The sequence below is a fragment of the Rhinatrema bivittatum genome, chromosome 1, assembly GCF_901001135.1.
Source record: "Rhinatrema bivittatum chromosome 1, aRhiBiv1.1, whole genome shotgun sequence".
Classification (NCBI taxonomy): Eukaryota; Metazoa; Chordata; class Amphibia; order Gymnophiona; family Rhinatrematidae; genus Rhinatrema; species Rhinatrema bivittatum.
In genome coordinates this window covers 19,467,781-19,480,246 of record NC_042615.1, presented here as the reverse complement: position 1 = coordinate 19,480,246, position 12,466 = coordinate 19,467,781, and the positions used below count along the sequence as shown (strand labels likewise).

The window sequence follows — 12,466 nt, the reverse complement described above, 5'->3', positions numbered from 1 at the left end:
CCATTTATTAAAATAGGAAACAAAACCATTAGTAAGTTAGATGTAAAATATTAATAAGGCAGGCCAAGAAGGGGGGTAAACTCAGGATTAATCTAAGGAAACATTTACAGAGAGGGCAGTGGATGCATAAAACAGCCTCTCCATGGAGATGGAGACAAACACAGTATTTGAATTCAAGAAAACATGGGATAAATACTGGGGATCTCTGAGGGAATGATAGGAATTGTAAAGCTACATCAGTTGGGTGGACAGGCAGACTAAACAGGCCATACAATCTTTTTCTGCCATCACATTTCTATGTTTCTAAGTAAGGAGGCAAAAACTAAGAAGTACATCAAAGTCAAGAAGCCTGTGAGGGACTCAGTTGGACCATCAGATGACAAGGATGGAAAGGGGCATGCAAGACAGCACAGTGCCATAAAAGAAAAACTAAATGAGTTGCTTCAGTTTTTACTGAGCAGGATGCTGGGAGAATCCCACACCCAAAATGTTCTTTGAACAAGATTCAGAAGAACTGCAACAAATAAATGTGAAACTTGAAGATTTAATAGCACAAATTGACAAACTAAAAAATATAACCAGGGCCACATGGTGTTCAACCCCCAAGTTCTAAAAACACAAAAATGAAAACTGTAGTTTTATTAGCAATTTGTAACCTGTCATTAAAATAGAGCCACTGTGCCTGAAAACTAGAAGGTGGCCAATGTAAAGACAGTTTTTAAAAAGGGCTCGAAAGGTGATGTGGGAAACAGATCAGTGAGCTCAACAATATCAGGCATGGTTCACAAGCAGGTATATTCAAGGGATACTGGTAAAACAGAAAAAGCAAATTTGCTTACCGTGAACCAATTGCCTAATATAACACATCACTCAAGTTAAAACAAATTTCAAAGGACCAACTGCAGATAAACAAAGGCTCAAATGGAAACTTAAAGAGAACTTACAATTAGAAGAACACCGTTCTAATGTGTGAAAAGAAGGATGTTAAATTGTAGAAAACAATGGCAGTAAGAAGCAGGTTGATAAAATCACTGCATCTCCTATAAAGAGTGGATCAAGGGGACAGAGTGAAGAAAAGTGAGCGTCAAGAGCCTTTGTTTATCTGTAATTGTTCCTTTGAAATTTGTTGTAACTTGAGTGATGTTTTATTTCAGGTAATTGGTTCAACCCCCCCAAATTATCTTCTGGAAATTCCCCTTGATATATCTAATGGGATATGTCTGCCTCCCCTGACCCATCGGGGTCAGGGGAGGCAGACAAGGCCTTGGCCTCCCGTGCGGCTAGCGGCCCGCGGAGAAAAAAAGAGCAGGAGCCCCGAACCGGCCCAGCGCAGGAGGGACACGCGGTAAGCCCGCCCACCTCCCGACGTCATCTAAAGTGCCCTTAAAGGGCTCAAGACGCTCCCAGGCCGGCCATTTCCTGGCTGGCCACCCTCCCCGCGCGATCGGCATGGACCCATCGGGGTCAGGGGAGGCAGACAAGGCCTCGGCCTCCCGCGCGGCTAGCGGCCCGCGGAGAAAAAAAGAGCAGGAGCCCCGAACCGGCCCAGCGCAGGAGGGACACGCGGTAAGCCCGCCCACCTCCCGACGTCATCTAAAGTGCCCTTAAAGGGCTCAAGACCCACCCAGGCGTCTCGCGCCTGGCGTCGCGCGTCTAAGGAGCGCGACAAAGGGGCCTGCCCCTTTGTGTGCCCCTTAGTGTGCACCAGATCACAGAAGAAGCCACCCCACGCTTATCATCCACCGATATCCCTCCCTCTAGTAACCTAAACGCACCGGCCACAGCTCCCCATAATCACGCACCCACCCTCTCCTCCCTCGCTCATTTCTCCAGCAGTTTTCTAGCCTCACCAACAGGCATCCAGCCTCACCAGCAGTCATCCAGCCGCTCCAACAGGCATCCAGCCTCACCAGCAGGCATCCAGCCGCTCCAACAGGCATCCAGCCTCACCAGCAGTCATCCAGCCTCACCAGCAGTCATCCAGCCTCACCAGCAGGCATCCAGCCTCACCAGCAGGCATCCAGCCTCACCAGCAGGCATCCAGCCTCACCAACAGGCATCCAGCCTCACCAACAGGCATCCAGCCTCACCAGTTAATCAACATGATGCAAACCCTCCCTATCCCTATCATTCCGCACTCATTCCTCAACAGAGTTAATTCACCCTTACCCAAGACACAACGTTCTAAGAGAACCCTTATCCCCATTATGATTTCCCCTCTAAACCAATTCCTTGGTCTATCCTTAATCACACTAACCCTCCTCAACTCCCAATCTTTGTCAAAAACATCCCATTTGCTCAACGACTACCTACTGGACACTCAACCGGACCTGTGTGCTATAACTGAAACATGGTTGAAAAACACAGACACACCCCTAATCAACCAATTACCAACTCAGCTATACGACTTCTTCTCCATCACCAGAACTAAAAAAAGAGGGGGAGGATTACTGCTAGCTGCAAAAAAAGAATTAAGACTAACCCAGCACTCAATTAAAACCTCAACCAAACTCGAAATCGGGCTATTTAAATCCACTCAACTCCAAATCTGCCTCATCTATGCCCCGCCTGGGCTCCTAGACTCCGACCCATCGCCTCTCATAGAACTTGTAGCCAAACACATCAACACCAACTCACCAGCGATCCTGCTAGGAGACTTCAACATTCATGTTGATTCCCCATCCCCCTCAGCCAACTGCAAAGCCCTCCTCTCCTCCTTCATGGCCATGGGCTTCAAACAAATCATTAACAAACCCACGCACAAAGCAGGACACACGCTAGATTTAGTATTTACGAATGACCAGATCTTGACCACTTATCCTCCTACCTGCACCCCCATCCCTTGGTCAGATCACTCGATTATTGAAACTGAAATATCCATAAAGAAAAAACCCACCACCAACAACACCAAATCCACGATCCAATTTAGAAAAACATGCTCCATGGATGCTCTCAGCAACACGCTCACCAAGGAACTAGCTAACCTGGACCTCACAAATGCGGACACCGCCATGAACTCCTGGTTAACTATCACCCACGCAGCAGCTGATAAATTATGCCCCTTGACATCCAAACATATTAATCCTGCCCGTACTAACAAAAAACCCTGGTTCTCATCAGAATTAAGAACACTTAAACAAAGCCTTCAACACAAAGAACAACAGTGGCGGAAGAATCCCACCACCACTGCACGGGCCTCCTACAAAACCACAATGAGCTACTATAGGGCCACTATTCTTCGTACCAAAAGGGACTTCTACGCCAAAAAAATACACGGCTTCCTGTATGACCCAAAAACTCTCTTCTCATATGTTGCCACACTCACCACCCCTATTCCTCCAGCCATCCCGGAAGAAGAAGCACAAAACAAATCCTCCGAGCTGGCAGTCTTCTTCGACAACAAAATAAAAAATTTACTTATCCCGCTACTATCTTCCAACCCCATTCCCAACTCCCAGCCTCCTCCTGACCAAAACCATGCCCCACTGACACACAAACGGTCTCTAGAATCTTTTGATACTACATCATCCCTGGAAATAGAATCTATCATCAAGAAAATGAAGCCCTCTTCGCACCCTATAGACCAAATCCCGACCAAACTCCTTCTCACAATCCCTAACATCATCGCCAAACCTTTGGCCGACATCATAAACTGTTCACTCTCAAACGGTACTGTCCCGGATGCTTTAAAAACAGCCTCGCTGAAACCATTACTAAAAAAACCCAACTTGGACCCATCTAACCCCACAAATTTTCGCCCTATCGCTAACCTACCTTTCATAGCCAAGCTAATGGAGAAGCTGGTCAATACCAGACTCACTGACTACCTCGAATCCCACAACATACTATATCCATCGCAATTCGGTTTCAGGAAATGCAGAAATACAGAATCTCTCCTTCTCTCATTAACGGACAACATCCTGTTGGGTCTCGACAAAGGTCAATCATACTTACTAGCCCTGCTAGATATCTCGGCAGCGTTCGACACAGTTAACCACACAATCCTCATCAACCGTCTGATGGAAATAGGCATTTCAGGGGCTGCACTCCTCTGGTTAAAATCCTAAGCGACAGATACTATAAAGTTAAAATAATCAACAAAGAGTCTCACCCTGTAGCTGCCAAACAAGGAGTTCCCCAGGGTTCCTCTCTCTCGCCGACCCTATTCAACATATATCTTCTCCCCCTATGCCAACTCCTCAATAATCTCAACCTCACATACTTCATCTATGCAGACGATGTGCAGATCCTAATCCCCATCAAGGATCCAGTTTCAGACACCCTAAACTACTGGAATAGCTGCCTCCACACCATCAACCTCCTTCTCACAAGTCTCTGCCTCGTACTCAATACGTCCAAGACCGAACTGCTAATCATTTCCCCCAATGATAATAACCCGCTAGCCTTCAATACCAACACACCACTAACAAGTCAAGTGAGAAACCTGGGGGCATTCCTAGACTCCAGAATGAACCTCAAAAAATTCATCAACACCACCACCAAAGAAGGTTTTTATAAACTACAGGTACTAAAACAGTTAAGACCTCTTCTACACTTCCACGACTACCGTTCGGTCCTTCAAGCCATACTATTCTCAAAGATTGACTATTGTAATGCTTTGTTGCTAGGTCTCCCGGCCTCTTCTACCAAACCTCTTCAAATGCTGCAAAACGCTGCAGCCAGGATCCTCACAAACTCTCGCCGCATGGACCACATCACCCCGATTCTAAAAATACTCCACTGGCTACCCATTCGCCACAGAATTCTCTTCAAGACACTTACTATTATCCACAAAACCTTATTTCAGGAATCCTCGCTCCAGCTTACCATACCCCTCAAACCACACGCCTCTGCAAGACCCACCAGATCTGCATACAGAGATTCCCTCCAGGTTCCCCCAAAAAAGTCCATTCTCCACAACACCATTGAAAAACGTGCTCTATCAACTGCCGGTCCGCATCACTGGAACTCTCTTCTGCCAGATCTCCGCCAGGAACATTGCCATATCACTTTCAGAAAAAAATTAAAAACTTGGCTGTTCGCCCAAGCATACCCCTGAAGAAACTGCAGGATCACCCCCACAGTTACATACCCCGCGGTTGCGTCCTCCTTCAGCAACTCAAAAAAGGAACTATTTCTCGGCTAACTGCACTTTAATATAACTTGCCTTATATTACACACGACGTAATTTTGTATATAATGCTTACCATGTAAACACTCACGTTTCTGCTTATTTGCTTTGTTCTCCAGTTAGAAATTGTTTAACCTATCCTTTTTCTCTAACAACCAAGTTCCACATTCCCTGTTATAATGTAATTTCTTGCTTCCATTGTTAACTGGTTTTTTTTCCCCCTAGTTCATTGTAAACCGGTACGATAAGACCTGGTCTTGAGCATCGGTATATTAAAAGAATTTAAATAAATAAATAAATAAATAAATAAAAATAAATATGTATTTCCTTGTGTTTTTACAGTTGCCTCTGTAGCCATGCCATCCTCTCTTTGGTCCTAACAATTGTTCTCAAACACACACACACACCTCACCGGGGCCTTCATGTTCGCTGCAAGTGGAGCGGGTCCCAAGGCACGTGGGGGCCTCCATCCTTGCTGCGAACGGCGTGCCGGGGCTTTCATCTTAGCCACGAATGGCGTGCTCTGTTTGCTGCATGCCAGAGTCTCCTCTGGCAATTCTGCAGTGGGGGGGGGAATTCTGTGCAATTCTGCGCTCCACAGTAGCACAGAATTCCCAGGACTACAAATTGCAGGTATGTGTTATGTACATTCTTTAGGTTTTCCCAAATTAACCAAAGGGAAGTAGAGAAGAGAGTCATGCAAAGGCCCAAAGAGGAGAATATTTCCCAACCAATAAAAGGAAAAGATTAAAGCGTGTGTGTGTGTGGGCAGGGGGTATCTATAGATAACAGATATATACAGCCATCTCCTCCCCACTAACCTTGGTTTTACTTCTGTATTTACTGTTTTCCTTCACACACACACACACTATGCACTTGTGGATGTGAAAGAAAAAATGGTAAAGACAGAAGTAAAAGCAAGGTTAGCAAGGAGGCTGTATATCACACACATTCAACAGTTATAATTGTTTCCCTGATATGAGCTATGCCTGCTCTTTTCCCCCCCCCCCCTTTTCTGAAGGGATTATAGCCTGGACAGTTCACATCCCCATTGGAGCAAGACTCCACGAATGCAACCAGATTCATGGAGTCTGCCACAGTGGCCTGCAATCTTATTTACGAAATTTCGAGAATTTACACAAGACTCTCCAAGGAGATTCACTGCCAGCTGCTCTTCCGATTCTCTTTTGTTCTATTCTAACAGTAACTATTAAAGTAGCTAATCCTCCTCAAATTTTGATTGCAGTTTCCCAGCCAATTGGGGATTTTATTCCTTTAGGTTTTACCAGATTTAGCACACTGCATGTGGGGCATGGCAATTTGTATCCTTCCCTACTCCTTCAAACCCTTTACTTAGCTTAAATAATGGATGAAGTAGGATTTGAAATGACGACATTAAGGCTGAAAGCTATCCCTCTCTGTGTAGATTGGAGTAACTCCAGTTGAGTGTCACAAACCAATCTGGTTTTCAGGATATATACAGTGAATATGCATATTCACTGGGAATATCCTGAAAACCATACTTGCTTGAGGCACGCAAGGACTGGAGCTGTTTACCTTGATTACAGACCAAACTATACCCAGAGCTGCTTCCATGTCATGGGTTATCAGTCTAGTCCTTAATTTATAGCTCACAGCTTAATACATTATGAAGGAAAATATGAACCCAACTATACCTCAACGTCAAGAGAAAATCAGAACTAAGCTCATAGCACATAAGACATGGCGTTACACTAATACCAGTATAATGGGACCATACTTGGTGGGTGAAACTGTCTTGTAAACATAAAATCTAAAATGAATAAAATCATTAAGTTCATGTAATTTTATGACCATGCAGCACAAAGCCATGAAGAAATATGAAGCCACTGTATAAAGAAAAGCTTAATAAGAGCTGTACCAATTCTACCACAAATGCACAAAAGTCAGGAACTGCAGTTATGGGCACCCTAGCAAGCATCTGCGCTTTTACAACACCAGTGATGCTATCAATCTGAAAAAGATGGCAAAAAATTGACGCTTTAACAGTTAAAGGAGAAAAGGTCGGATAACATTTTCAAAAGTGCATCTCATTTGCAAACTGAACTTCTGAAATAAAGCTCAACCAAAAAAATATATGGTAATCACAATGCTTCTTTATAATCACATTTTATTTTATTTACCTTTATTTTTGTGCATTCAATTGGTCTAACACAGCAATCTTACTTCCAACAAAATCCCAAAATTTTCTAGGAGCCTTTCCGTAACACCAAGTAGTACTAGAGGGCTCAAGAGAAGGGACAGAGGGGTTCTGCCCCTTTAACAAAATGAAAACCTGCTTATTAGCAGCTCAGTCATTTAAGGCTTTTCTTTACCGACATTCGTCAGACATCATGTCATTACATTGCAAAAACAGGGAGAAATAGAAAGAGAAATCAGTTACAAAAAATAGAGATCAGCAAAATGGAGGAAGTGAGCTGATAACCTGTCACTGTGGCCCTCCCACTATGCAAACTCTCCTTAACCTTGAGACACCATCTAATCACATGCAAATCTCAACTCACCAAGGGAAAAGTCCTCTCTGAATGGAAGGCTAACAAAGTTCCTAAAAAGTATATCCTTGCTTCTATTAGTGTAGTCCAGTCCATTCATACCTGTATAGTACAAACCTCTTTCAGTGTCGTAAGTCCTATGAAACACGGAGGTTGTGCTATGAGGCTCCAGAAGCAAGCTCAAGAGCATCATCAAGGAAAGAGTGCTGGATGAATGGAATGGTATCCAAGGGAAGTAGTGCAGATAAAAATGGAAACAGGTTTGGATGATGTATGCATTGAAAAAACCTTAATAAAACACAGTTTCAAAAAAAAAAAAAAAACATGGAAACAGGATTCAAAAAAAGCAGGAGAAGCACATAGGATCCCTAGGGGCAAAAAAGGTGAAGGTATGTGGCATTGCGCCGGGCGGAATTGGGCAGGGTAGATGGCCAAATGATCCTTTATCTGCTGTCATGTTATATTACAATGGTATGAGCAGGGTTGGGTGGTTGCAGTACTGCAACCTCAAGAGTAAAGTCAAGGGGAGAGATAAGGTCAAAACAAAAAGAGCAAAGCACAAGCTAGCGATACCAACCCAACTATAGCTGGCCTGCAGTTAACAGTGGACTCCAACTTCCCAGAAATCAACTAGGTCAGTGCCAGGTACTGTCCAGTCCTTGCTAGGTTTGAAAGTGGTTTAGATTATTACAAAGTTTAGCTTTAAGATGGCAGGAAGGGGGGAAGAGGGCAAAGTGCTAGATGAAGCATGGGATTTGGAACACTCATTTACCCAGGATGGTAGAGAAGCACCACAGTGACCTGCAGGGAGCGGCATCTGTGGAACACCTACATCAGAGTTTCAAGAAGGCAATGAAGTAACCTATACAGAGGGGCAGTTACAACATTGTCTCCTAAGAAGTACACAGATAGGTTATGTAATGCCATCCTGGTCATAATAAAGCAAGTGTGCTTATTACACTTTCAGTTACTGGAGAAAGTTCAGTAATCTAAAGGACACAGCAAGGCAGCCCCGGTGCTGACTGTGTAGAACTGCCTAGCTTTAAGGTTATATGAAAAAAAAAAATGTCATTATTTCTCACCCAGATGGTGATACTATATAACAACTTTTTACAATGGGCTGGAAATCAATACTATTCACTTCCTAAGTGGTCCAATACTGGGCAAGCAAGTCCTACTAAAGTAAACAGACTGTTTAACACAGAAGCTCTCAAACACCTTTTAAAACTGAACCAAGTTTTAAACTATATTACACATAAAAAAATGAGGGCGATTCATAAAAGTAAAGATGACATCTAACTTGACGTATTTCTGTTCCAAAAATAAAAGCTCCCTATACTCCTTCCCCTAGGTCAGCCCTGCCTTCTCCAGTTCATCTTGATTTGCAGTAAATGTAAATCTCCTCTTTGCTGGTACCATTAAAAACCGTAGACACACAGCAAGCAATAATAAAACTCATTTCTCCCACTCTCCACCATTTGAGGAAAGTAACAAACCAAATATTAAAATAGATACTGTCAGTTCCAATCACTGTTGTGATGCCAACATTATATCAAGAACCAAATGCCTGCACAAAAAAACATGCCTTTGTTTTTTTTAAACGTACTGAAACATGGAATCAACTGCATTTGAGTGAGTAGCATATTCCATAAACTGCAGCAAGCCACAAAAAAAGGCCCTTTTCCAGTGCCTCAATCAAACGAACCAACTTAGCTGATGGAACATCTTTCTAGAAGAGCTAACCCAGTAGATCTCAACACATGGGAAGGTTGATAGTGCCAAAACAATACATAAAGGTGCTTGTTTATTTACTGCATTATAAAGGATAGTAATTACTTTAAATTTAATCTGCCATGATACAAGCAACCAGTGAAGTGATTTGAGAACAGGTGTAATATGATCACACAAGTCTATCAAGTTGTAATTTACACTGCCGAGTGGTTATGTAAATTTAAATAACTTGCTAACACGGCTGGAACATAAGATTTGCCATACTGGGTCAGACCAAAGATCCGTCAAGCCCAGTATCCTGTTTCCAACAGTGGCCAATCCAGGTCACAAGTACCTGGCAGGATTCTAAGGGGAAGATAAGATTCCAAGCTGTTTACCTCAGGGAAAAGCAGTGGATTTCTGCAATTCTACCTCAATAAGGGAATAAGGGTTAATAGACTTTTCCTCCAGGAACTTGTTGCTAGAGGTTTTTGCAGAAAAATTGTTAAACCATTTCAAACAATGTTTTAATGATATTTTGACACAAGGTACTATGCAGTAATTTTTTCATGGTAAAAAAAAAAAAAAGTCAGGCTTAGGCACAAAAAAACCCCCCACAAATTTTCTGGGTGTAGAAATTAAAAATGTTATTGACCTTTACTAAATAGAACCACCCCTCCCCCAAACTATCTGCCTTAAAACTGGATCAGTCTACATTATCTACAAGGACATACACCATGTGCACCTACCAGTCCAGTTCTAATGTATTCAGCAGTACAATTTGTGTTTGATAGAGAGCATTACTGGGCCATGAACTTTTCAGATTGTGTTTTCTTCTAACCGAACTTTTCCAAGGTTCACAGCTCTATTTTGGAAAGGTTGTGTTAGGAGCTGGTCAGCACTGCCAGGACTGTAGTGTAATCTGATCTGTACTGGAGAGAGAGGGGACCAAGGATCAGCAGCCAATTGAAACTGGCAAGACCAGTTTACTGAATGTACCACCATCAGCATATTAGCTTAAATACCCCAATTAAATGTAACAATAATTCGATCCCTGAACAAACGAATTCGCTCAAGCTCCACGAACATCAACCTATGCAATATTGCCTTAACATTTACCGATTATGTGCATTCCAAGCAACGTGGGTTCTTTGCTAATTTGCTAAGCAGAAACTTGGCAATCAAATGTGTCTGCAAGATCAGCTTCCATGAAAGTTTGCCTTATTGTGCACAATAATTTAGTTAGCATTCAACACTATAAAAATGGGGAAAATATAGATTAAAAGTCACTATGTACTTTGGCGTAACGATTATTTTTTTCTCTAAATTTTCATTGCCAAAGTCCATACTTGTTGAAGAGCAGTAGTTTAGAGTCTAAAATCAGACTCCATGCACAAGGGGGTGAAAGATTCGGCCCTCTCTAGCGCCCGGTACCTTGAGATAAGATCATAAACAGCTGGCAAGTTGGTGTCAGGTATTTCCCTGAACCCACCGGGAAGGAAGTCAAAATGCGATCCCCCCGACCAAGCCATCCGGACCGAGTCTGGCTGGCCCTGGGTCCATTTTGGCGTCAGACCATGCAACAATGAGCCGGGCTCAGGGCTCCGGTACCCACCTGCGTCCTGGCCGCTCAGGTTCAGGGCGTTATTGTCGGGCCAGAGGTTCTTCTTCTGGGTCCAGGGGTTCACCTTGGGCGGGGGGGCCTCGATGAGCATTTTCTTGGCCCTCTCCCCTTCTTCCTGGGGCGGCGGCTGCTGCTGCTCGCCGTACTCCGGGGGGCACGTTCCCTCATCTGGGCGGTGGGCGATTTCCAGCAAGGCTTTCGCCATCACCGGCGGCACGGCCGGCTCCTCCTCCGGGCTCCCCTCCTCCTCCTGCTCCCCTCTGCCAGGGCGGAGGCTAGTAGCGGGGCCCCCGGCCGGCAACCCCACCTCAGCGGACATCGGGAACCCCCACCCCACCCCACCTCCGGACTCCTTGACCTAGCCACAAATGCGAGGGGAAGGGGGGGGGGGTGGACCAGTAAGGCGGCGAGAAGCAAGGACAGAGCAAACCGCCTGGAGGGCTCCTCAAGGCGCGGCGGGAGCGGACATCCCGAGGGGGCTGCCACCCAGCGCAAGACAGGCGTACACCGGACCTCTTCCCCCACCAACCCCCTCCCCGGCCCGCCGGGAGCACGCACAGACCCCCACCAAAACACGGCGGAGCCTCCCCTCACGACAACGGCACAATACCCGCCCGGATCCCTCGCCCCAGCGCTGCTCCCATAGCAATAGCAACAGCAACACCGACACAGCTCCCCGCCGCCGGCAGCGACTCTCCCTCCCCGCGCCGATCTATCCCGCCACCCCCGACGGCAAGAGCGCCCGCAGCACCCCTCCCTATCAAAAACCACTCCTGACCAACTTACGCCCCCCCTCCCCCGACCACAGGTCACCCGTAACTACCCAGCGCCTGCGTGTCCGCCACCCTAAGCGGCAAATGAGATGGGGAGGGGAAAGGCACCGGAGCCGCTTTATTTACTTACAAAGGCGCTGCCCGGGCTGGCGACAGGGGGGGGAGGAGGGGGGGTGGGGGTGGGGCGCCGCGGTCACACGCTCAGGGGGCGGCGCCGGGTCCCAGGCCAGCTCCTCGCGCACCAGAAGCGACTGCGGCCGTTGGGTAACGGCCAAGCCGCGTTCAAACTGGTTTCCCCTGAGGAGGAGGACGGGGGTCTCTCTCGCTCTACCTACTTCTCCCCCCCTCCCAACCTGTGATACTCTCCTCTCTAACTAGGCACGAGGAGTCCAGAAGGCAGTCCCGCGGGGGTGAAGGGACGGCGGTCTCCTCCCCGCCCCCTCTGCGCTGGTGCCGGTATCGGCGGGCTCCTCGCAGGCCGTTACAGCCCCGCCCCTCCGGGCGGGGGGGGGGGGGAGGGGCAGCGGGTCACGTCAGGCCACGCCAGGCCACGCTCGCTATCCGCGGTAGCAGCCGGCCGAGGAGGGGGGGTGCCTCCGCGCATGCGTCAACTGCTGTCCCGCCCACTTTCGTGGATGGGGAGGGCCTGCGGTGAATCGCGCGCGTCCAGCGCCGCTCTCCCCCGTCTACTGTTTAC

General features: G+C 46.3%; 1 protein-coding gene across 5 annotated transcripts in view; it reads right to left on the bottom strand.

Moving 5' to 3' along the window:
• The window catches only part of LARP1B (La ribonucleoprotein domain family member 1B), a 579,846-nt gene extending 567,380 nt beyond the window's left edge, over window positions 1–12,466 (bottom strand). For 2 of the 5 annotated variants that reach the window (XM_029591442.1, XM_029591526.1), the window contains exon 1: window positions 10,988–12,466. In XM_029591442.1, coding sequence (XP_029447302.1) covers window positions 10,988–11,315 — 328 coding nt within the window. In that variant the 5' untranslated portion in view covers window positions 11,316–12,466. Of the gene's footprint in view, window positions 1–10,806; window positions 10,882–10,987 lie in introns of those variants that run through there. The other 3 variants (XM_029591271.1, XM_029591184.1, XM_029591362.1) reach the window with 3 other exon arrangements.